Genomic DNA, 25,699 nt, shown 5'->3' with positions numbered 1-25,699 from the left:
GCCTGAGCTCTAGAGCCCGTGAGCCACAACTACTGAGCCCACGTGCCACAACTACTGAAGCCCACGTGCCTAAAGCCCATGCTCTGCAACAAGAGAAGCCACCACAATGAGAAGCCCGTGCACCACAATGGAGAGAAGCCCCCACTCACCGCAACTAGAGAAAGCTCGTGCGCAGCAACGAAGACCGAATGCAGCCAAAAATAAATAAGCTAATTAAAAAAGGTTCAGCAGAAAACAACTATATATATCTATAGACACAATGGAAAAAATACACCCATACACAAAAGGCAAAATGTTAAATGATTGAATCTAGGTCGTATGTATAGATGCTGTAACATTGTATCATTCTTTCAACTTTTTTGCAAGTTTTCAAAATTAAAAGTGGGGGAAGGGGAGAGAGCCAGTAGAGCAAGACGATAAAGATGGGTATAATGGATCAACAGCCCAAAAAGAAAGATTAGCACTAAATAGGAGGTGTGCATTATTTCTGAGGTTAGAGGAAGAAGAGTTGTGGGTGAGTCGATACAGAGAAGTGGGTAAGTATGGGTGTGGGAAGGTAAGGGAATACAGGTGATCTCCGTGAAGTACGAGGCAAGAGTAGGTAGGTCGGTGGCACGAAGAATGGTGAGTATCTGGAATAGTTGCTGTGGGGAATGGCAAAGAGAGCTGACCAGAGACGCACAAATATTTTACAGGGTGCAGCTGAGGTGCTGCTAAGGACGTGAATGTCTAGAAACTATTCTTCATTTTTGCTCCTTATTAGCCCTTTGAGCTTATCTCCCTATCAGAGACCTGTTTACTCTTCTAGACCATGAGTTTCTGAGGTAAGAGCTTGACTTTCATTTTTGAATTCCCAGCACCTAGCATAGTGCCTGGCATGTAGTAAGCATTCAACAAATAATTACTGGATAAAATAGTGACAGTTTCACATTTACCTCTAAATTGTAAGTTTTTATTGACCTTTCTTCTTATCCCCAGCCCACAGATGCTGCTGGGTTAACTGATTCTCTGCCATGCTCCCAGAGCAACATAAATTTAATATCCGTTAAAAACTTCTATCATCGCATTTACTGCATTGTATTGAAATTGTCCATTGTATTTCTGTCTTACCCAGTAGACTAAAATCTTTTAAGATCAGTGGCGTTGTAGCTTTGTATCACAAACTCAGAACAGTAGTTGGCTTAATACATGGTAGACATTTTCTGATCTAAGCTGAACAATTAAGAAAGACTTTAAGTTTTGGTTTGCAAAGGTTTTATTTCTGAATGTATGTGTGATTTTAACAAATACTTTCAATAAGCAAAACTGACAATATTACATAAGTACAATCAATAATATAAGATAAAGTGCCAAATTATCTGAAATCAGAGTATTCTGGATAAAACACTGGGAAGAACAATGGCTTCCCCCCATATAAAAAGGCACAACAACAGCACCTCTTTTCTATTTGCTTCTCTTCAAGTGTTCAAAATGGTAAGAATGCTTTCCATGACACTGGAGGCAAGAGTTTCCAGACAGACTTACCTTTAAAAGCTCAGAAATTGGGTTCAGGTGACATTTTATGAGAACAATTCAGGAGACCAAGCACTTTTAGTTTCAGGCACTGAAGGTGACCAACCTTCTGAAAATGGAAGGCAACATTTGACTTCTGAATGCGAAGCAAGTCCCAAAACCGACTCCTTGAAAATCCAGCCTAACCCTGTACTGTTATAGTCAGGAGATTTCTGTTCTGCTGCTGTAAGCATATTCTTCAAATTTAACTTTTTCTTAATTAAGCATTTATCAGTTCTTTGTTTGACATATTTCAGTTTTTTTCTTGGTAACTCTTTTTGATCAGGAGAATTATAAGCAGCTGGGCATTTCCTTAGACCCATGGCCTGGAATCCAAGCATTTCTGAAGGAAATACTTTTTGTGTGGTAGGAGGGACCCATTCATCAACATCAGTTTCAAGGTACTTAGCAACAGGACAGTTGTTGGAGATCTCTGGTTGTGTAATACTAGATATAGTAGGGCTTCTGGATTTCTGGCTGGTTGTCTTTATATTTTTTGGACAGCTTGGGGTGGTTTGCTGTGCATCATTTACAGTGGAAATCCTTGTCTTTTTATAGTTAGCATCAAGGTCCAAATAAAAGGCAGGTAATTTTTTGAAAGCTCCTGTCATTCCATGAATTCTAGTTTGGTGGAATCCCATAACTGGAGTTGACTGTGAACATGGAACAAAGTCTTGGCTATCTTCAAAATCATATTCTGAATCTGACTGAAAATGAGGTGGAGAGGGACATGTTTTTAGATACAGAGAGGCAGATGTGTTTTGCAAGGATAACTTTTGTGAAGACTGGCTGGAGTTTTCAGAGAATGACCTCAATGAAAAATCAGATTCTGTAGGATGACTTTCTGCCGAAGACTTTCCCCACTGTAACAAAATATCCTGTGACTTTTTGGTCATTTCTGTTGCCATGTCCATTTCTTTAGGACTATCATCAAAGAGATCAGCAGAAGCATTGTAGCCACCTTCATGACCAGCAGAACAGTTTGCTGTTAGGTTATTACCAGTGTGCTCATAAGACATTTCTTTCAATGCGTTCGTACTTCTATCTGGCATACTGCAAAGAGCTTCTAAAGGATATGTGAGTTTCCTGCAAATTGTCAAACTGTCACCCTGGTTCTTTGGCCACCTACAGTATTGTTTATTTTCTAAGTTGTGAAGGTTGGAAACATCATTATATCTCCTAGAACTCAAAGTTGTCAACTTTTCACTCCTTTCGGATAGTGATTTTTCTCCACATCCATTAAAATATTTGCTATTGAGACAAGAATGGTCAGTCTCTGAAGTATCGTGCTTAAGTGAAATTTCAGCCTCATGTGGTGGAATTCTGGTAGACTTAAGAGTAACTGTTGTGCCTGAGCCTTTTGAAGATGGAAACAGAACTGACAGGTAAACATTTGGTAGAAGATTTTCAGAAATGCCTCTTTCACTACTACTTACAGAGATAGTCTCTGCTGTGTTCTCTGGTTGTGACTCCTTATGAATGCTAGGACTTGGATTTGCTTCAAAGTTGGAAAGGAAGTTATTTTTGCTGGAGTTTGCTTTGACTGTTGCTTGTGGTGATCTTAAGCCTACAGGTGGTGCATGCAAGGATCTAGTAGTTCTCTGTGGAGTCACGGATATCCTGCTGTGGTCTGCATGTAATTTACTGACGTCATTATCTAGATGACATTTCCTGCTACTGCCATCTGTCTGGGTTATAGCAATCTCACTTTCGATAGCTGCCAGAAATTTGTTTAGGCTTTCAGAGAGTGGAAGGTCAGCCCAGATCTCAGGGTCATAGTCCTGAGAACCCCCAGCTATCTCTTCAAGTCTGAGTGATGAAGGTGGACAACACACAGATCTCTCCTGAAAGCTAGCGGGGGTATCTACATCATGATACTGGTGACATGTTAGCTCACGTTGGGAATATATATTTTTAACTTCCACTGCACTGTGGAAGGATTTTGTATTACTTGGCTCAAGGGGCTCTTGCACTTTCAAAGGGAATAAATTAGAACCAGGAACTCCAATTTCATGATGATTGCTATGAACCGCACTTAGCTGATCAGCTTGTAAGCCAAGTTCTTCACCCAGCTTTTGTGCTGCACTATTTTGATCCATATAAGAAACAGGGCTCCATAAACCCTGAATGGTATCATGGCAGCTATTGGAACCAGTGGCCTCTGCAGAGGAGATGCACATTCTGTTCTGGTGAAGAGTATCAATGGCCTCGCTTTGTTCTGAAGCTGAAAAATCATCATCATCTGTTAGTTGTGAAACAACGGAAGTGAGTTCAAGTGATAGCTGCCAGAATCCTGAAAAATCATCACTGCCATGGGACTCAAAACAACAAGAACTGCTGTCAGGGCCACATATGCTGCTGACATCGCTATTTGAATTTTCTAAAGCAAGTAGGTGGCTATTAGGTGCCTGGGAGCCACAGCGAAGTTTCCTGATATCAGAAAGCTGCAAAAGCCGATGGAAATAGTCAATGACAGTGAAGCCTACGACACCTGGGTCTGGTAGAACAATCTGGCAAGCTACTAGCGCTTTAACTTCTCTCTTGTGGTCTGAGCACTGCTCTAAGAGGTTACTGGAACCTGAACCTTGTCGATGTTGGCTTTCAAAATTCTGTGAAAGAAGTAAATGAATTTAAATCAGAATAATATTTTCTTCCTTTGACTCAAATGTGAAACAGGGTTTTAAAAGGTTAAAAACAGATGCAACTATAACCCCCACCCCTGTAATTTCAATTCCTCTAGAGTTATAGGGTTTAACGCTAGAGGAATTGAAATTATGGGGAAGTAAACCTTGGAGTAAAGAGACTTGTCTTTAAATTTTGGTTCTAAAATTTCCTAGTGTTGGGACTTTGGACAAGTTATTAGGAGCCTTAGTTTTCTCATTTATAAAATAAGGATAAAAATGCAGGATTACTGTATTAGCAATAACACACAAAAAACTATAGTGCTTAGCAAATAGTAGTTGCTCAATAAATGGTAAGTACTATTATATTTCTCATTAGCTTCCATAAGCTTTCAGTGTTTAAAGGAATGTTCTTACTTTAAAAAAAAAAAAGAAGAAAAAGAGCCGTCTGAGATTTTAAGAAAGAAAACCTCTGTAGCTTCTAATTTCATCTTCCCTTTGGGTTTTCTCACTGTTCAGCTGTGAAGTGCTGTATTCCGCTTTTTAAAACACTGACTGCAGTGTAGGCAAAATACTGATTTGTTCCCTTTAGCATACAAGAGACAGAAAACGATTACTCCTTCACAGTCAGCACATTCTCTGGACTTTTTCTATAGTCACTTTTATAATTATTTAAGATGATCCTTCCTAACCTCTTCTTACAGTTATCAACACTCAGTTACTTTGCCTTCAAGGTTAGTTCCCTCTTTCTCCCTTTATAGATAAGATTAAAAAGCTAGAGTTGACGAAAGTTTTACTACAGAACCTGAACTGAATTTAGAGGGTATAGTAAATACCAAATATCAAAACAAAATATCTAACACTTGTGAATTTATAATAAATTTAGATTTTTAAAGTTCTGAATGCATTTGAATGGGGCTCTTCTAACTTTTGAAAGAGGAAGTTGTCATACATGGTATTTTAACAGATCACCTATAGCCTATTTTTACAACGCTTAAAGTGCTTCCACAGGCTCTCACACTTATGACTCCTAAAAACTATTTAGAAAATTAAAATCATTTCATTACAATGGAAATGTTAGCATAATAATAAAAAGAAAGCTAGTCTCAATTACCGTCACTCCAAAAATAAAGCTTTGTCCAACAAAGCAAGTTTCAACTGCTTTAGTTAATAGGGTCTGAGCTGCATCACTGTCCAGTGTTTCTGGAATTTCATTACGATCTTGAATGTACCTTGATTGGAAAGAAAATAAAAAATGGGAAGAGATAAGCTTTGAAATTTTAACTTTCCACAAAGAAGACACAATTAGTTTGAAAATACAGCATGAAACTTTTGAGTTACATATAGGGGGAAAAAAAAGTGACTTTAAGAGCTACGCATTTTGTTCCCTCTAGGTTCTTATAGCCTAGAAAGACAAAAACAACTGATCAAATGTGAATAAAGTAGATGCCTGCCTAGTAATCAGGCCCAGCAATTATTCTAAAAGTGTCAGTGGGAGTAGTGCTGGGATCTTTAACCCTTCTCCTCAAAGCAGAGGGGGAAGTCTTTCCTCATCGCTGGCAATCCTGGCTGTGGTCCCTTGGCCCTCCCTTTCTTCAAATCACTTTGCTCTCAACTATAAGGAGATGAACAGAGATTTCCTCTATTAAGTATTAGGGGAGGAGGGCAGAAGATTGAAGGGGAGAAAAAGTTTCAGTTGCTTACATATCTCCTTACATTCTCAGAACATCTTAACAGGTCAAACTATGCAGATGAACTTGCAATGCAAATGAAATAAATGACAAAATTCAATTTCTGATATGCAAATATTCTTTCAAATAGCTTCTTCCACCTCAAGAGACCTTAGCCACTTGATTTGAAAAATCCTTCAGTTTGAAACAATTTTACTTTCTTTTTTTCTTTTTTCTTTTTTGCGGTATGAGGGCCTCTCACCACTGTGGCCTCTCCCGTCGCGGAGCACAGGCTCCGGACACACAGGCCCAGCCGCTCCGCGGCACGTGGGATCCTTCCAGACCGGGGCACAAACCCGCGCCCCCCGCATCGGCAGGCGGACTCCCAACCACTGCGCCACCAGGGAAGCCCTACTTTCTTATTATATATTTCTCTAACTTGGATTAGAGTTTTGTAATTTAATAGTCTAATTACAGTTTGGTTGGAGCATGGTTTAACATCATCACAATAGGTATTCAGTAAATAAACATCTATTTCTCACTTGATTATCTTTTAGATGAACTGATGATCTGAGGTCGAGTGATCATCTGTTTTTACTAAATGCATATTACCTTAAAAACACATATCTTTGGGGGCTTCCCTGGTAGCGCAGTGGTTAAGAATCCGCCTGCCAATGCAGGCGACACGGGTTCGAGACCTGGTCCGGGAAGATCCCTCTACCGCGGAGCAACTAAGCCCGTGCGCCACAACTATTGAGCCTGCGCTCTAGAGCCCGTGAGCCACAACTACTGAAGCCTGCACGCCACAACTACTGAATCCCGTGCGCCTAGAGCCTGTGCTCCGTAACAAGAGAGAAGCCACCACAGTGAGAAGCCCGCATGCTGCCACGAAGAGTAGCCCCCACTCACCACAACTAGAGAAAGTCCACAAGCAGCAACAAAGATCCCACACAGCCAAAAATAAATAAAACAAAAAAACCAAAAAAAACCCACGTCTTCAAATTCTATTGATGTTCTAAAGTAGTAGCTAGGAAAAAGAATGCTTTAAATATTCTTACCTGTGCAAACCAGTGGCTGTAAGACCAAAAAATGCATCTAAGCAGCTTCCAAATACAGTAATACCAAATAATTTGTTTGATTCTGCAACTTTTAAGGCAAGCTTATATCTGTAACTGGCATTTTCAGCTTCACCAGTAGAGCCACATTTTGGACAATTAGACCTGGAAAAGTGGAGGAAAAAAAGCATAGAGACGTTCACTTACTTTTTTTTAATATGATGTAAAACAAATCTGGAAAAGTAAAGATTAAAAATAATATTTTATGTACAAAATGTACAAGTTACATCCTTCTTAAACGATTTCAGATCAACCTCTTTTGAATTTTCTCTATTCATAACAGTTACTTTACTGATTTAAATTAAGTAGCACCAAATTGATAGAAATTGAAGGAAAACTGTGTGTGTGTATGTGGGGAGAGAGATGGGTGTGGGGAGGGAGGGTGGCTGGTTGGTTGTTACTGGGTAGCTAAGTCATCATTAACAAATGAGGCATATTATAGTCTGAGGTTGGGGGTGGGGGCAAACTAGATATAATGAAGCAAGCACCACACCAACAGAAGACCTGAGTCTATCTTCTGTTAAAAGGACAATGAATAATCTCAAAACATTTAACAAATATTTATACACAAAGTACCTAGTCATATTTTTCTCACTATTATAAGAATAACTTTACTTTCTTTAATTTAGTTCATTGAAATATGCTGAGAATTTATTAGATTACAAAAAATAGGTACAAAACATCTTGTTTAACTTGTTTGTAAGGCAATTATGGCCAAAGGCATTCTTTTTTTGGGGGGGTGGTGGTGGTGGTTCATGTTTAATAGTGAAGATGGCCTAGGTCATGTTTAGACATTAGTTGGTTTTCTTTTTTTCAAGTTTGAATTCTATCAAACACTTTTTTTTTTTTTGGCCAAATCCTTTCTTATCAAAAATTACTGTGTATGGGCTTCCCTGGTGGCACGGTGGTTGAGAATCTGCCTGCCAATGCAGGGGACACGGGTTCGAGACCTGGTCTGGGAAGATCCCTCTACCGCGGAGCAAATAAGCCCGTGTGCCACAACTACTGAGCCTGTGCTCTAGAGCCCGCGAGCCACAGCTACTGAAGCCCGCAGGCCTAGAGGCTGTGCTCTGCAACAAGAGAAGCCACTGCAATGAGAAGCCCGTGCACTGCAATGAAGAGTAGCCCCCGCTCGCCACAACTAGAGAAAAGCCCACGCACAGCAATGAAGACCCAACACAGCCAAAAATAAAAATAAATAAATTTATAAAAAAAAAAAACTACTGTGTCAAGTATAACACTACTGTTATGTACTAGCAGTCTGGTCTTAGGATAGATACTAAATCCCTTAAATTTAGATTTCCTCATCTGTGAAATCCAGGGTTGAAGAAGGATAAAATGAGACAAAGTATAAGAAAAGAAAGTAAAGAAAGAATCTAGTACAGATCTTGTCAAATTAATGTGTTTAGTCTGCTTCTCCCTCATAATTATATTAAGTATTGTGATGGTTACCGTCACTTCTACTTATGCTTCCCCTCTTTTCTAGTTGTTTACAATATCTTAGAACTCTGCTATCCATTTTTCACATTCTTAATTTAACAAATTGACCCCTTAAAACATCTTATGGTAATGGTTAATCCTAGAACTGTTTTTTCTTCATGTCGCTAATGATCTGGCTTAAAAATGTGCATAGAAAATGTTAGAGACAGTTGTATAAATTTGATTGCTCCCAGACAGCCACTAGGGGGAGCCTGAATTCCATGGCTCACAAGGTGACTCTTTTGAACAAAGGTTAATCCTTCATATAAGAAGTTACTGGGGCTTCCCTGGTGGTACAGTAGTTAAGAATCCGCCTGCCAATGCAGGGGACACGGGTTCGAGCCCTGGTCCGGCAAGATCCCACATGCCGCGGAGAAACTAAGCCCGCGGAGAAACTAAGCCCGTGCGCCACGACTGCTGAGCCTGCACTCTAGAGCCTGCAAACCACAACCACTGAGCCCGCATGCCACAACTACTGAAGCCCATGCGCCTAGAGTCTGTGCTCCGCAACGAGAAGCCACCGCAGTGAGTAGCCCGTGTAGCCCCCGCTCGCTGCAACTAGAGAAAGCCCACGCGCAGCAATGAAGACCCAACGCAGCCAAAAAAATAAATAAATAAAAACAATAAATAAATTAAAAAAAGAAGTTACTGATTCATCATCATTACATCTGCGCTAATTATTAATTTTTTTTCCACACTGATGATGGATCTGTGCCAATCCATTCATATAATCTTAACCAAATTGGCTGGAGTTTGTGTTGTAGTCTGGCCATAGAAGGAAGTGAAGGTAATCGACTTACTGGGGCATAAAACCTCATTAGTACCAAGCTCTAGTGAAATGAATTAAGTGTTTTAAATATATATTAGAACTTCTTTAAAAATTATGTACTAATAACGCATTCAGATCTAATGTAAAATTCTTAGCAAATCTTACAATTAATGTGCATCAGTGTTTTACAGTTTACAAATGTTTTCAACATACATTATTTCCTTCTGATACATAAACAAGGCATTTACTCCCATTCACAAACTGGGAAATTGGGGTGAATTTTTGCCCAATGTGACAAAGTTAGTGATTTTTATGACCAAATCCAAGGCTTTGGATTCCTTGCCTGGAGTTCTTTCTTGTTTAACTGTAAGAACAGTATGGTTAATAATGAACTACCTTACAAATACAGAGTATCAATGATAGCCTAAGAAAGACTAGTATTAATGCATTATTAGCATTAATGCATATATACACTAAATTATTTATACTTTTATGTTATATATAAAATGAAGATATTTATGTAGTTTCCTTTAATCCTTTTGGGAATAAGTCTGAATTGAAATAAATGTTAGTATGGAGTAATACAGATCACAGCTTTTCAAACTTCAGTATGTATACCAATCACCTAGGGATCTTCTTAAAATGAAGATACTGATTCACTAAGTCTGGGACAAGGCCCAAGATTCTGCATTTCTAACAAGCTCCCAGGTGATGCCGATGCAGCTGTTCCTCAGACCACATTTTGAGAAGCAAGGGTAGAGACAACACATTGAAATCACAGTCCTCTGATTTAACTTCTAGAGGCACCCCTATTTCCAAAATGTCATTTGTTATGGAATAGCAGTTTTCAAACATATTTGGTCTCAGGGACCCTTTATACTCCTAAAAATTATTGAGAATACCAAAGAGCTTTTGCTTATGTGGGTAATATCTATCTATATTTCCAATTGAAAATGAGAAGTTAAATGAAAGTGAGAATTCTAAAAAATACTTATTAATACCTTAAAAAATAGATCCATTGCATAGTTAACAAAAAGAACATATTTTTACAAAAAATAACTGTGTTCCAAAATAAATCAGTGAGAAGAGAGTGGCATTGCTTTATATTTTGCAAACCTATTTAATGTCTGTCTTAATAGACAGCTGGATTCTCATACCTCCTTCTCTGCTCACTCTGCTGTGATATCACATGTCATGGAGCCTCTGGAAAATTCCACTATGCACTTTTACAAGAATGAGAGTGAAAAGGCAAATTATGCCTTAGAATTATTATGAAAAGTTTTGACCCCAAGAAGCCTCTGAAAGGATCTATCTAAAATAATACTTATATTTGCTACCTTTTTTGTTTGATACCAGTTAAAACATTCTTTCATTCATTTATTTTTCTAGGTTAGTGTACTTATATTTAGCCCCAAAGTAGAAAAATTGATGAGATTAGTAACTCTTTGAAAATCTGATGAAAGCAATGGACTCTCTTCTCTCCCAGAAAACTGCACACATAACCATAACACACAATATTTTACATATTTCACAGGTAAAGGTAATGAAAAATATTAAAAAATAACAGGAAAAGAAAGTTCTTAGTGCAGAGACAGATTTCTAGACCAAAGGGATAATGGGTTCCTTTAAGTGAATCAGAAGGGCAATTTACATGTTTGGGCTGGCCAGATTGCTTATATGGACAAATGAGTCCCCTTTCTTGCTCATAATTTTTGGGAGTACATACACCTCCCCCATACATATATAAAATCATATATATATATATATATATATATATATATATATGTTTGTTCCTTCATATGAGATTACCATATTCACATATACAAATGTGTACATATATATATATACATATTCACATATATATGAATATGATAATGAAGGACCAAACTAACTTTTATACAGCTGACCCTTGAACAACACAGGTCTGAACTGCAACAGGTTCACTTATACATGGATCTTTTCAAGAGTAAATCCTATATAGTACTATATATTCTGTGGTTGGTTGAATTCTTGGATGTGGAACTGTGCATATGGAGGAACCACAGGTATGGAGGACCTGCATAAATGGAGGAACTGCACATATGGAGGGCCAACTATAAGTTATACTGTGTAGAGGGTTGGCGCCCCGTGTTGTTCAAGGGTCAACTGTACATATAGTTTTTACATTTTTATTTCTTTATCTGTATCTTTATGTCATGGAATCTTTTTTGAAAAGAAATCTAATTTGGAACCCTAATTCAAGGCTGAGAATGGAGCTGCTGTTGAAACTAAAGTGGGGGCCCTAAAGCCCTACCTACTAGTCAGCACAATCCACTATTACTTCTCTAATCCTATCTCCTTCTAGAAGCATAGAACCCTAAGGCTCTGCAGAACAGTAATTTGAAAACCACCACTGCTCTAATCTTGGAGGTTAACAAGAGAAAAAAGTTAATCCCATAAAACACAAAACGTATTATGGTGGTTGTCACTAAGGATTTGGGGTTCAATGAAAAACTTTTAGGGAGCAGTCTTTTTGTTCTTCACTGTCTCTAAAATCTTCTGCAAAGGCTACAGTGTGGAATTCCTCTGTCATAAACTTGCTGTGCTGCAGCAGTGAGGAATTTCTGTTTCCTGTGCTGGCTTACAACTGACTCCAGGTAAGAAAAAAGGAAAGCAGAGATAACAGTAGAAAAGATAAGCACTGGAAATTATGGGAATAGACTTTGTGTAGCACTGTTAATGTAATATCTGTAGAGGAGAGGCTATATTTTTGTGGACTACATTTCCACAGTCAAGGACAAAGTGCTGTGGATTTTATGTGACTAAATGGTCCAATTAGAGCTCAGTTTTCTGAGGGCATCTTAAACTCTGGGAAAGAGAGCGGGAGGTATCATTCTGGATACAAATTTCACTGCTAATTTAGAGGTAATATAGTAATTATGGATCTAGATAGCAGTCAGACTGTTTAGGCTTGAATATGTTTCTGCCACTAACTATCTGGCTTTGTGATTTGGGGCAATTTATTTTACTTTTCTAAGCTTTAATTTTCTCCTTTGAAAGTTGGCATTAACAGTAGCATCACCTCACAGGGCTGTTGTATTAAAAGATATAATGCTTACAAAGTTCCTAGTACCATGTGTAGCATATAGTAAACATTCATTAATGTTATCTATTGTTATTACCAGTCTAAAGAGGTAAAAATGGCAGTATTGTTCAACCTAAATGGTTGTTATAGATTATCTTTAAAAGAAATGACTTGGGGGGAAAAAACTCAGTTTTAAAAATGTTTCACATTTATATATTACTAATTATGTATCACACAATGTTTGAAGCATTTATTAATTCACAACAATCCTATGAAGCAGATATTATTAGTTTCCCGATTTTGAGATCCAGATAATTTAAGTGACTTGCCCAAGGCTACAAAGCTTTAAGTGGCAGGGTTGAGAGTTGAACCCAGGCAGTCTGGCTCCAGAGAACTGTGCTTTTTAATCACCAGGATATAATGCAATAGGTAAAGTATACTTGCCCAAGATCATACAACTATCAAGTGCCAGAGCCTATCTACAACCCTGTTGTGTTTTCCGAAGCTTGAAATCGTTCCATTTTACCACACTGCTTCTAAGAATAGGTCCTGATCAAAGGAAAACAGTCCCTGTGTTTTAGTTTTTTCAGAAAATAGGTAGGAACCTGAAAATGAGTGAAGCTAAGTCTAGATCGAAGACAACCTAGACACTATCACATTGTCATTTATTCATTCATTTAACATTTATTGTGTATTTTCTATGAACTAAACCATAGGCTGAATGCTGAGGATTTAATGATGAATAACACAAATAGGTTCTTTCTCTCAATTTACAAATGAGTACTTGAAAGAATAGCTTAATAAAGAAATAGTGAAAACTACTGGAAGGATGACTTAAGAGTCCAGGTGTGGGTTGGAACTGTCAATTCCTCCCCATACAATGCTAACTAGACAAAAAAGACTAGTTAAGCATATTGCTGGCCTATTACTCTACTTACATACTACTAGGTACTACTAGATATTCTTATTCTCACCCCTAGGAAGAGAGAATGTATTCTTAAGGAACTCCAACCCTAACCTCTCACCTGTACTCTATAAAGATCAGAGAAGAATCCTAGGCTCTCAGGTCTAGTTGGCCTGAATCTGGGCACCATAATAAAGTATTATGTGCCAAGCACACTTCTAGGTGCTGAAGGATACAGAGGTTACAATAACAAAGTCCCTGTTCTCAGGGAGTTTATTCATTTATTAAAAAATAATCTGGAGATTATGCAAAAATAAGCAAACAATGAACAAACAAAAAACCCCTACAGTATTTCCAGGGATATCCCAGAAGTGTATTAAGTTTTTGCATCAGGCTCGTGACTTCCTCTCTGAGAAATTAGTTTTCTTCTCTGAAGCAGGTACTTAGTAAAGACTTGGAGATAATGTGAAACATCCCTCTAGTAATAGAGGATTACCAGCCAATTCTATTCCAGGATTTACAGAAGAACCAATCTAAGAGAATCTTACGTCCTGATACAAATTTAATCCTTACTTGCCTTTGAGCCATAGGAAATCTACAGTGTACACTTGCATTTTCTTTCTCACACTTTCAGGCTTTATTTTTACCTTTTGGAGACCAGGAGTATTCGAGAGAAGCACTTTTGACATGAAGGATATATAAAACTAGAATTCTGGAGAGCAAGAACTGAGGCAAGAAGAAATTTTCTTCTTCTATTCATGTGTCCTCACTGTGGTCTGCAAAACAAAATAACCATGGGATGAATGGCAAATCTTTAATTGCATGTGTGTAATTCATTTCTTAGGAAAATCACTTAAACTTCACTGCAAAGTCAATAGATGTTTTTTTTTGTAGTAAATGTTAGTGTATTGGAAAACTAATTTTCTTTTTCTGTTTAATTAAGAAAATAAGATTTAAAACAGAGTAGTTCAAGCAAATATTCTGTTTTTGAATAAATGCTCCACCCCAGTAATTCAAGAAAGGTATCATTTAATTTCTTTCAACATCTTTATAAGAAGAGCTATATAGAACTTGTTTCCACTATTAATAGAAAGGAACTTAAATGAACTTACAGGAATGTTTAAAAGAAACGAAATTGGTGGGAAATAGTTCTTTTCAGCTGGAAAAAAAAATCACTTCATTAGATTTCAGTATGTACATTTCTACACAGCTTGAAGAGGGAAAAAAAGACAATTTAGAGTGTACAGATAGAAAAATAAAAATGTTGCATGGTCAAATGAGAGTTCAAAGTGCTTTATGAGCCTTGTATAAAACACGTCAGAGAAGTAAAACAATAAAATAGCAGTTCGCCTCTTTTATACTTTCCTTTTAAAAACTCAAATGTTGGTTTATCAAAATTTTAAAAATTGATTAGCTTATTTATAGCATAATATAAATGCTCTGAAATAAAAATCTCTGTACATGTTCAAGATAAAGCTATACCAATAAATTTTCATTTGTAAACACACGGCAAAAGCTTTCAATTTCTGCAAATGGGTGAAACTGTTTCTGAGACTGGCATCAGCAAATTTTGACAAAGTGTAAGTCATCAGTTTCAAAATTATAAAAGAATCTTTTAGGTATAGCTCCTCCTGAGGATGATCACGAATTTAGAAATGTGATTATGGAATGGGTATCTTAAAATGTTTCTAATCCTGTCTACCAATCAAAATATTCCTGTGAAAATAAAATCTTGCCACCTAAGGCAGTAAGATGGAAACGTACAAAGATTATAGATAAATGGATTTACATAAATCACCGATCTATGTTATTAAAGCGGGCATAGAAAAAAAAATCTAACTCTGCTTAATTCTTGTTGTTATCCTTGTTTTTGAACCCTTAGGTATACATGACTAATAAGGTTCTACCAAAAGCAGATATGTCTTCCTAGATTTGGCTGTCACTTTAGGCTACATGGCAATCTCTAAGGACAAGGTAGAGGAGGTGATACAGGATACAAGGAAAAGGCAGAAAGAAAAGGCCAGAGAACACTGCTATTTTTAGTGCTACTTACCTCAAGTTCCTTTTACCAATGCAACAAATGATGGAATGTATGTCAGCAAAGGCATCCTCCCTCTACACTTCCTCTAAAATCCAGTTTGGGGTAGGGTGTAACAAGGTGGTACACCTGCCTATGAGCTAGGAGAGATAAAACAGGGCAAAACTCCCTCCTGAAAATGTCGTCTTTTACCTGATTAAAATCTTGCAGTTTAGAATGAAGCCTCAATTCCTCACAATGCCTGTCAGGCCCTAGCTCATCTAGCCCCACCTCCTTGACCTCACCTTGTACCACTCACCCCCTTAATCACTGCACTTCAAGCCATGCTAGCTTTCTTTCTGCTCCTCAAACACACCAAATAATCTTTCTTAGGCTTCTGTGCTTACCTTTCTCATAGTCTAAAATGCTCTTCCCTCAGTACTTCAAATAGCTGGCTCATTCTCATCCTTCAATCTTTAATGTTACCCCTTAGAGAGCCCCATTTCATCTCAGGTAAATACTTCCTTCCTCTTAGTTTCTATGATATCACACAGTTTACTCCTTCATGGTACTAAACATGCTCGTGATATATGCAATCATGAAAATTATATATCAGATGATACATGCTTACTTGTTTTTGTTGGTTCTACCCCCATTAATCTTAAAGTTTCATGAAGATGGAGACCTGGTCTATCATGTCACCTATAAATGAAAAACATATATAAGCAGAAATATTTGCGAATTAATTTCCAAATTAATTGTGCAAGCACTAACTGCTGTTATTTTTAAAGGAAGGAAGGTTAAATTGTCATTATTTAAGGGTTTACTGCCCTCTAGTGGAGAAATAAATAAATTTGAGAACTGAAATGAAAAAGGTCATTGAAGTATTTTTACTATTTGCGTTTCACTTGGTAAATTCCAGCAAATGGCTAAAAGACTTTCCATTCATTGGCTGGTGAAAAAAATGCAATAAGATCCTTTTAGACAGTCACTATTAGTTATTCCTTTTGTTATTTTCATAGTATTTCCTTATGATTCTTGTCATCTAGTTTGTTTTGCCTCTCTCTCTACTGCCTGACTTAAAGTATGTTGAATTAATGTTTGATGGATAACTGAATGAAGCATCAGGAATGAGCGAATATTAAAGTTAGGAAAACATGATCACAGACTTAGGAACAATTCCATATGTGGTATCTATTGCAATTTATCTTTCTTCTTGATTTTATTGGGAAGGATGGTGATATTGCATTACATTACTTTCAGTTCCATCACGGTCAGCAAACCATATTCCAATTTAATAAGTCCAATATATTTACTTATGTATCAATCATTTATTGTACAGCTGATAAATACCAGGTGATGGGAATAATATAAGAGATGGACAAAATATACAAGGTCCCTACCTGGTCACTAGACTTATAGTGACCAATAATCACACCAAAAAACTGAAATTGTGGAAAATTCTATAAAGAAAAAGTACAGAATACCATGAGAAAATACAACAAGGGGACTGATCTAGTCTTAGCTTGGCGGGGATGGGGAGAAAGAGAATAGTTAGGCACACAGATAACCTTCTTTTAAAAAGTACTTTCTCTCAGAGTTGTCAGATTAAAGGTGATTTTTATTTCCATTTTAAATATTTTCTAAATATTTCTTATTTAAATATTTTAAATATTTCATAAATGTATTACTTTTTAAATTAGAAAAATCAATAAATATAATAAAAACCTTGGGTCCTCTTAATCTCTCACATATAGAAGTAGAAACAGGAGAATGAGATGGAGAGAGAGGGAGAAAAGTATAAATGTTAGGGAATTAATTAGGACCTCAGTTGGCTTTTGTTTTGACGGCCAGAGATTGCTCAAGTCAATGTCCAGGACTGAAGACTCTGATAGACTTATGCTTATGAAAATATGCTGGGTCCAGGTGGACATATTATAGTGCATTTTTAATTTAACATGGAATACTCTGGACTACTTGCTTTCTCTGTTTCTAGCCATGGGAGATGAACTATAATCCAAGATGCTTTACTAATTTATCACAAAAAATTACTGTCACAAGGAAGGAACTCATCTTAAGCCCATATCTTCTTTTGGATAAAACTAGATGTTAAAAAAAAACATATTAAGCTAAATTATAAACAAAGTTACTTGAAGAAGGGGCATTAGGTGAAGCAAATATTTAATGGAATCATGCTAACACAGGTGATGCACCCTTTTCACACTAGAGATGCTTTGGGTTCTCAAACTTTAGTGTGCATCAAAATGACCTGGAGGGACTGCTAAACCACAGATTTATGGGCCCCAATGTCAGAGTCTGATTTCATTAAGTCTGGGATGAGGGCCTGAGAATTTGCACGTCTCACAAGTTTCCAAATAAGGCTTACGTTGCCTACACGTGAAAACTACTATTAAGGCTTTTCAGCTTAATTCCCTCATTACCAAGTTTTTAGAAGGTAACTTAATAGCCTATAAAAAAATCACGCTCATATATGCACACACACTGATACAGTTTTTTCCTCCTTTGGACTAGATTAGAAAATCCAAAATAATTGGTCTACTAGAATAATTCTTCTTAAGTGTTAGATCATGGAGAAAAAATTTAATTAAGTATTTAATGTGAATTAGCCTATGGGGAGGGTGGTGAAGAGAAGTGTAAGATGTGGATTCTATTTTAATGAAGTTTATAACCTGGTTGGGCTCATAAATTCTTCTGAATGCTTTACAGTTCTCTCTCTTATACGATTATCTGATCCACTCAGAGAAATTAAGTAACTAATTAAAGGTCAAGAAGCAGGTAGCATCAGGTCTGGAATTCATGCCTTCTGATGAGTAGCTCACCAGTCTTTCTAGTCCATTACATTGTTTGCTCAAGCTTCACACAAACTATTTGTATTTGTTTCAAGGCTGTGACCAAAGGATGAAATCACTCCTTTAAAAAACTACTCCCCACTTCTAATGGCATACAGAAAAGGAGATATGACTAACTCTTCTCCCTTTCTTCATTCCTTCCCAAACTGTTCTTGCTTTGCAAGAAATCTTTGTCACTTTGCTGCTCTCAGATTTCCCGTTTCACATTTTACAGGACAGAGTCCTCAGCTATGGAAAGGGTGGGTATTCTGAGTTGCTTTATTAAGACTAACTAATGGTCTCCTCAAAGGGTACATACTTTGTCTAATTTTCTAAAGGCAGTCATAACAAGTCCCTGAGAAATGATTTTCTGACGTTAACATGAAAAATCTGGAAAGGGGAGAGGCAGGCAGGAGATAAGAAAATTAAATAAGCAAAAACCAGACAAAACCTCTTTTATTTGGAGAAATACTGGTGAAAAATATTTTTAAAACATTAGCCAGGAAAATCTTAGTGAGTATAATGCACAGTTTGTCCACTGCATTTATGATAGGTAAAGTACTATTCTAGGGATGGGGAAGGGAACAGGGTTACAGATAGAAAAAACAGGTTCTCTGTTCAAAGAATTTATAATCTATTGGCTAAGACAGACAATGTAGAACTACCAACAAAGTGACACAAAGGTACACAATATGTGTAAGTTCCAGACTTCCATATCTCAACTGCTTATCTGACAGCCAAATGTATTTGGATATCTCATAGTCATCTCAGGGCTTAATAGGCTAAAAAAAAAAAAATCTGAATTGTTAGTTTCCTTTCAAACCTCTTTAATAGTAATTTTCTCCATCTCAGTAAATGGCAGTACTCTCCAACTAGTAATTCAAGCCAGATACCCAGGAGTCAAGTCATCTTTCATTCCTTTCTTTCCCTCAAGTCCCACATCACATTCATCAGTCTTTTTTGACACCCTTCAGTCTATTTCCGCATCTAAAAACCATCATTCTGGGACTTTCCTGGTGGCACAGTGGTTAGGAATCCGCCTGCCAATGCAGGGGACACGGGTTCGAGCCCTGGCCCGGGAAGATCCCACATGCCGCGGAGCAACTAAGCCCGTGCGCCACAACTACTGAGCCTGCACTCTAGAGCCCGTGTGCCGCAACTGCTGAGCCCACGTGCCACAACTACTGAGGCCCGCATGTTCTTGGGTCCATGCTCAACAAGAGAAGCCACTGCAATGAGAAGCCCGCGCACCGCAACAAAGAGTAGCCCCTGCTCGCCGCAACTAGAGAAAGCCCACGCAAAGCAAGGAAGACCCAACGCAGCATAAATAAATAAATAAATAAATAAATAAGAACCGTCATTCACTCTTCCCCTAATATATTCTACCACCAGCTTAATCCAAACCACCATCATCTCCTGCTTATGCTGCTGTATTAGAATCCTAACTGTGTGATCTGCTCCCTGAACATTTCTCCAGACTCATCTCATAAAACTGTTCTTTCTGAACATGATCCAGCCACACTGGTCTTTTTTTAGTTCTTGAACACTAAGATGCCAAGCTCTTTCCTGCTTTAAGGTCTTGGCATAACCTATTCACTCTGGAATGTTCTTCCTTTCTTCTGTTGCATGGCTGTCTTTTAGGTCTCAATTTAACTGTCAACTCCTCAGAGAGGCCTTCTCAGACCAACCCAAATCAAACAAATTCCACTTTACTCTTCTTAAGTCCACCCATAAAAGGTTTAAGTTCCATTAGAACAGGAATCTAGGACTGCCCTGGTGGCATATTGGTTAAGAATCCGCCTGCCAATGCAGGGGACATGGGTTCGATCCCTGGTCTGGGAAGATCCCACATGCTGCGGAGCAACTAAGCCCATGCGCCACAACTACTGAGCCCGCGCACCTAGAGCCTGTGCTCCACAACAAGAGAAGCCACCGCAATAAGCCCGTGCACTGCAATGAAGAGTAGCCCCCACTGCCCACAACTGGAGAAAGTCTGCGTGCAGCAACGAAGACCCAATGCAACCAAAAATAAAAATAAAATTAAAAAAAAAAAAGAAAGAACAGGAATCTCACATCTTGGTCACCATTGTAATCCTAGTACCTAGCAGTTCTTGGAACAGAGAAGGGAGGCATTTAAAAACTATCTGTAGAATGAGTAACTAACTACTGGGTGCTTTGTGACCCAATCTTGCAGGGTTAGGAAAGGCTTCTTAACTTAGAAGGCTTCATAAACGGAGACCCAAGGAATGAGTAAGAATTAGCTGTGTTGGTGATGGGATTTAGAAGAGGTCTGGAGGTGAGGGATAATGGTGCATTTGAGGAACTCAGAAAGACAAGAAGGGCCCTGTGAACCATGTTAAACTCAAACCTGAGGGCAAATAGGAGGGGCTGAAGGAAAGGTTTTTAATGGGGCATGCCAGATCAGATTTGTGCTTTATCAGCCTCCAATGTGGTGTCTGGATTGAAATGTAACAGGATTGAAAGAAGAAGAACCAGCTGGGAGGCTACTGGCATAGTTATGTAGTAGTCGTGCTGAACCAAAGTAATGACAGTAAAAGTGGCGAGAAGTGTATGGATCTGAGATATTCAAGAGGCTGGTATGACTGGCTGGATGTGAGAGATAAGAAAGGCACCTAGAAAACTTTCAAGTTTCCCAAGGGGGAGGGGGAATAGGGGAGAAAAGGATTGCGAGTTTGGGATTAGCAGAGGCAAACTATTATATATAGAATGGATAAACAACAAGGTCCTACTGTACAGCACAGGGAACGATATTCAATATCTTGTGATAATCCATAATGGAAAAGAATATGAAAAAGAATATATGTGTATAACTGAGTCACTGTGCTGTACAGAAGAAATCAACACAACATTGTAAATCAACTATACTTGAATAAAAATTTTTTTTAAAAAAAGTAAACTTTCAAGTTTCTGGTTTGAGCACACTGCTCAGTTAAGCTCTTTCCCTCTGGGTCGTCAAAGCAGTTTGGAAAAGCCAGCTGCCTACTTATCTCCGAGCACCTCAAAAGTCGCAAGTAGCACCTTTTCCTCCCTGTATGTCCGGTTCCAGACGCTCACCCGTGTCCACCTGATGGCACATACAAAAGCTAGCTGAGTGACTGCAGCAGCACCGTCTCAAATTAAAATAATTGACCTTCTTACTCTTTTACGCTCATAACCGCCCTTTTCTAGAAGAGACTGACTCCTGAAAAAACAACATAGAATGCACTGAGTCTCACTCAGAACGACGTTAAGGGCCTCGTTAGGAGTCTCCGGCCCTTGCTCCCCGAGAACCTCCTCTCCCAGCTCCTCACCTGAGGCACAGGACGGGGATCCTTGCCCGGGCGAAGCACAGTGACGCAGATCCACAAGACGCAGCGGAAAACGAGCGCCCTCCAATCGAATCTCCCGCGCTTCCTTCCGCCGGAAGTGACGCTATAGCCGTCCTTCCTCAGAGCCAATCAGAAGAAGGAGCCGCCGATGGTGGAGATTTAGCACAACAGCCTGTGAGCTTTTGCGGATGACCGTTTTTGTCAGACAGGGTTTGACGAAGGTTCTTTACCGACTGGGGGAGCACTAGTACAGTCTGTAAAGTTGGTTTTCGGGTAGCGTTGAGCCAGCTGGGCGTAGGGACCCCAGGAAGGGGTGGGGGTGGGCGGGAGCGCCCCTTGGACCGGGGTTCAGCGGGCTGACTGGAAGGAGAAGCGGACGTGGGTGCTGGGGGAGCCGCGAAGACAAAAGGGGCCTCTGCCGGCTAGGGATGGCACTGCCGGGGGGCGGGGGGAGGGGAAGGCGGGGCTTGAAGCGGTTGCGGGTTGCCGGAAGAAGAAAGGAGGCGTAACGTGGGAGAAGGGCCTTGGATCTAGTGGGATTCCCGGGCGACCTCCGTTGTCGGTGAGGGATGGCCTGTGTGGACTACACGGAGGTTTGGGGTGACCCACCAACAGAGTACCATAGGGGGTGGTTAGGCTGACATCATGGAGGTGGGGTGCAAAGGAGCCACACTCAGCGGTCTGCGAAGCCAGTGCTCCGCAGACCACCGCCTCCTGAGTGACCTAGTGCAAGTCCCAGCACCTCTCGAGCCTCACTTTCCTCAGCTATAAATGGGAATAACAATCATACAGGACCCACAAAATAGGTGGGATGGTTGAGTTAGATGAGATGGTGTGCCACTAAGCCTAGTGCTGTAGTGAACCATCAATAAATTGTCATGATACTGCCCACTGGGAAAAAAAGAAAAAGCACACAGTGAGAGTTGTGAGTTAACTTTTATTGGGGACAAAATGAGGACTAGAGCCCGAGAGACAGCATCTCAGATAGCTCTGTGGAGCTGCTCCAAAGAGGTAGGGGGGAAGGTCAGTGTTACATATGATTTTAGTGAAAGGGGGTATGCACAGTCAAGCACACATTTTGGCAGAGGCTAGCTGCTAGTCACAAGGAGCAGATGTCACCATTGATGATCTTAGTGCTTTTCTAGATGTGAGAAGATGCAAGAATTTGGGCTCATAAAACCTCCTGAAACTATATCTGAAAGGCCTGACCTGCCAGTTTTTCCCAGAGCACAGAGTGCCTCATTCCTGATCACCCTGAACTCCTTTTAGGGTGTGTTGAAGGTCAAGGCTGCAGTGGCTAGTGACTTAATCCTTGTAGAGGCTGATGGCAAGTACCAATTTTTAGTTGGCTATACTATTATCGATATTATTACTATTATATGGAATTTGTGGAGGACAAGGCTGTGGCAATGGAATTAGAGTGCGGCCGGAATAAAGGTGGTCTCTAAAGAGGGAATGGTACAAGAGAGAAGTAAAATCTGGTGGCACCTTCTGGGACGGGGACGGGGACGGGGACGGGGTCTGTATGGCTTGGGCGACCCGGGTTTGTGCGGAGTTGCTGAGGGGCGGGGTGTGGCTTTGGGTTTCCCCCGGGGAGGAGGAGCTTGTCTGCTGTGGGCGGAGCTGCGGGCGGGCCCGGCTCGGGCTGCGCGCATCTGCCAGTCTCCCTTTTACCCTCTCTGCAGCAGCCAGCCTGAGCCATGGGGCGTCGCTCCCTCCTGCTCCTGCTCCTGGCTTTCCTGACTCCTGGGGCCGCCACACCCGTACCGCCGGCCCTGAGGGCCCTCAGCAGCCTGCACTTGTCAACCAGCTTCAGATCCCGTCCCGCTGTTGCCATGAAGTACTCGATTCACTACATCCAACAGAAGGTAAGGGGGAAGGGGTTTGGGGTGGCGGAGCGGGTGGCGAGGACTGGCTTCGTGGTTCCCAGGCACCAGAGCTCACCTGAAATTTCGGACCCCTAATGCCTAGGACTTGTCTGAACTTTGGCTTACACTTTACAGATGGTGGCCCCAGGTCCCCAGTCTGTTTAAATTCTGTCCTCCCATTACCAATGATTTATTATCAGTTCTGGCTCTACACTCTCTTCTGTGATTGGCTACAGCAGTGACTCCAACGCCTTCTGCTTCCAGAGGCTGCCCTAATGAAAACTCCTTTGGCCTCCCGCCAAATTCAAATTATTTAATCCCAACTCTGGCACCTACTTCAAGGTGACAGTCATCCTTTGTCCCAAAGCAGCCCCTAAATTCAAACTTCCAATATCTTATTAGATAATATCTAGTATTTATTCAACCTAAATTACCAGCCTGTTGTCTCATGTTCAGCTCAGAGTTGATTTTGTAGACCTTTTTAAATTTTTTTATTTTTAAAAAATAATTATTTTATTTTTGGCTGTGTTGAGCCTTCGTTGCTGCATGCGGGCTCTCTCTAGTGATGGCGAGCGGGGGCTACTCTTTGTTGTGGTGCGCGGGCGTCTCATTTTGGTGGCTTCTCTTGTTGTGGAGCATGGGCTCTAGGTGCGCGGGCTTCAGTAGTTGTGGCACGTGGGCTCAGTAGTTGTGGCTCGCGGGCTCTAGAGCTCAGGCTCAGTAGCTGTGGCACACGGGCTTAGTTGCTTTGCGGCATGTGGGATCTTCCCGGGCCGGGGCTCGAACCCGTGTCCCCTGTGTTGGCAGGCGGATTCTCAACCACTGCGCCACCAGGGAAGCACCATGTAGCCCTTTTATTAAGAGTTTTTAACCTTCCCTATTCTCCGTGAAACTGAACATATATGTAGCTCACACTTGTAAAAGAAGTTGTAGGATTTTCTCAAGATTTGGGGAGGGGGGTGGGGGTGAGCATCTCTATAGTTCTGAAGCCTGAGTTTAGGGGTTTAAGGTAGGCATAATGCCTTTGTGCTTGGCTGAAGCATGAGGTAGGTATTCCCTGAGAAGCCTGGATGAAGAAGTACATCCTGTGTGAAATGACAGGATCCCTTACAGTTCTGTGTTTCTGGGAGCCTGTGAAAAGATAGGCAAAGATTTGGGAAAGGTTGGGATTAGAAGTGCAAGAGTCTGAGGTTTGGCTTTAGGAGTCAAATAGACCAGGATTCCAATCTACTACCTCTGTGACCTTGGGAAGTTTCAAGTACTTCTCTGTGCCCAATTTCTAGATCTCCAGAGGATTTGGTGATGGTTAAATGAGAGCAGATCACATGTCCCTAGCAGAGTATCTGGCCTCAAGTAGGCACTTATTAAACTCATGGTTACTGACCTATGAATTCTGAATAGGAATTTGAGATAGAGGGATGGTGTGAACTTATAGAATAATTTGTAAGAAATTGTTTTTAACCCAGAAATTTAGAGATTATGAGGAAGAGAAAGCATTCTAGTTTTAGCAGGAGTACTAGGAAACAGGGGTCTGTTTCTTAGGCAACTCTCTAGGCTACAGTTTCCTCATTTGTAAATTGAGAGATCTGGACAAGGACCAGTGTGTTTCACATTTTACTGAGGAAAATTAAGGGCTCTTTATGGAGCTGTCTCAAAGGGATGGGGAAGGCCCAAGTGGAATCCAAGTTAGGGTACCCCAGAACTCCCTCTCTCCCTGACCTCTTTCAGCCTGAACTTTATGTTTTTATCTGTTTTATATACTGGGATATTGCAGAGTTCCATAATTAAAGTGAAATTGAAGGGGAACTATTGGAATGAAGATCTCTACAATCCTTTTAGGAATGATGAGAGAGAACTATCAGCAGAAAAGCGGGGTAGGGAATGAAAGGGTAGAAGAGACTGAATGATCTCTTAGGTCCTAATTTATATTCCTTCACTGTGGATTCCTTTCTTGACCACTTCACTATTTAGATATATAAGTTGAGGCCAGTTCTTTTTCCATTTTTGGTGATTTATAAGATCTGGCCTTAGCCATGTTTTGCCCACTGGCTTATATTTAGTTCATATTTTAGGACACAGATTCTACAAATGTTTTATTACCATGATAATTTTCTTTACATCAACTCCAATTGAGTTTTATTTCATTTTTTTGAGAAAAACTTTCACATATGTATTTGTTGCATAATAATGGTTTTATAGTAATTGCCGACTTTTCTGGACCATAGATTTTTAGTTGGGACTGAAAAGTATGTGTAAATTCAACTTTAATTTTTTTAGTTAGAGCACATGAAATACTTTTATGCCTTTTAATAATAAACAATTATTATTATAACTAAGGTTTAGTATTTTTATTTTTTATTGTGGTATGCAGGCCTCTCACTGTTGTGGCCTCTCCCGTTGCGGAGCACAGGCTCCGGACGCGCAGGTTCAGTGGCCATGGCTCACGGGCCCAGCCGCTCTGCG

The 25,699-nt window shown here is 39.8% G+C and overlaps 2 protein-coding genes across 7 annotated transcripts in view; one reads left to right on the top strand and one right to left on the bottom strand.

The window, feature by feature from the left end:
* Positions 1 to 1,277: 1,277 nt before the first annotated feature.
* On the bottom strand, positions 1,278 to 21,406 carry DDIAS (DNA damage induced apoptosis suppressor). Its single transcript, XM_060157864.1, has 7 exons — positions 21,351 to 21,406; positions 21,115 to 21,241; positions 15,822 to 15,892; positions 13,821 to 13,949; positions 6,901 to 7,062; positions 5,287 to 5,404; positions 1,278 to 4,160 (listed from the first exon to the last, which is right to left on the bottom strand). Exons 4-7 carry the CDS (start codon positions 13,931 to 13,933, stop codon positions 1,560 to 1,562), a joined length of 2,994 nt encoding a protein of 997 aa, XP_060013847.1. The 5' UTR covers positions 13,934 to 13,949; positions 15,822 to 15,892; positions 21,115 to 21,241; positions 21,351 to 21,406; the 3' UTR covers positions 1,278 to 1,559.
* A 94-nt stretch (positions 21,407 to 21,500) lies between these two features.
* PRCP (prolylcarboxypeptidase) overlaps positions 21,501 to 25,699 on the top strand; it is a 77,372-nt gene continuing 73,173 nt past the window's right edge. For 3 of the 6 annotated variants that reach the window (XM_060160135.1, XM_060160133.1, XM_060160134.1), the window contains exons 1-2: positions 21,501 to 21,542; positions 23,054 to 23,236. In XM_060160135.1, the coding sequence (XP_060016118.1) occupies positions 23,069 to 23,236 (168 nt within the window). In that variant the 5' untranslated portion in view covers positions 21,501 to 21,542; positions 23,054 to 23,068. Of the gene's footprint in view, positions 21,543 to 21,912; positions 21,931 to 22,637; positions 22,696 to 22,893; positions 23,237 to 25,699 lie in introns of those variants that run through there. The other 3 variants (XM_060160131.1, XM_060160132.1, XM_060160138.1) reach the window with 3 other exon arrangements.

This window comes from Lagenorhynchus albirostris, chromosome 9, assembly GCF_949774975.1.
Source record: "Lagenorhynchus albirostris chromosome 9, mLagAlb1.1, whole genome shotgun sequence".
In the NCBI taxonomy this organism is placed as follows: Eukaryota; Metazoa; Chordata; class Mammalia; order Artiodactyla; family Delphinidae; genus Lagenorhynchus; species Lagenorhynchus albirostris.
Note: the sequence above shows the minus strand (reverse complement) of the source record. Positions and strands in the feature narration are given on the sequence as shown.

What these genes read in the sequence shown, in the direction of transcription:
- DDIAS (XM_060157864.1), bottom strand. Translation starts at nt 13,933, where the DNA reads ATGAATAGAAGAAGAAAATTTCTTCTTGCCTCAGTTCTTGCTCTCCAG. An exon ending in ATACTCCTGGTCTCCAAAAG is followed by an intron (nt 7,063 to 13,820) that starts GTAAAAATAAAG and finishes CCACTTTTCCAG; the next exon opens with GTCTAATTGTCCAAAATGTG. An exon ending in ACAGCCACTGGTTTGCACAG is followed by an intron (nt 5,405 to 6,900) that starts GTAAGAATATTT and finishes TTTCCAATCAAG; the next exon opens with GTACATTCAAGATCGTAATG.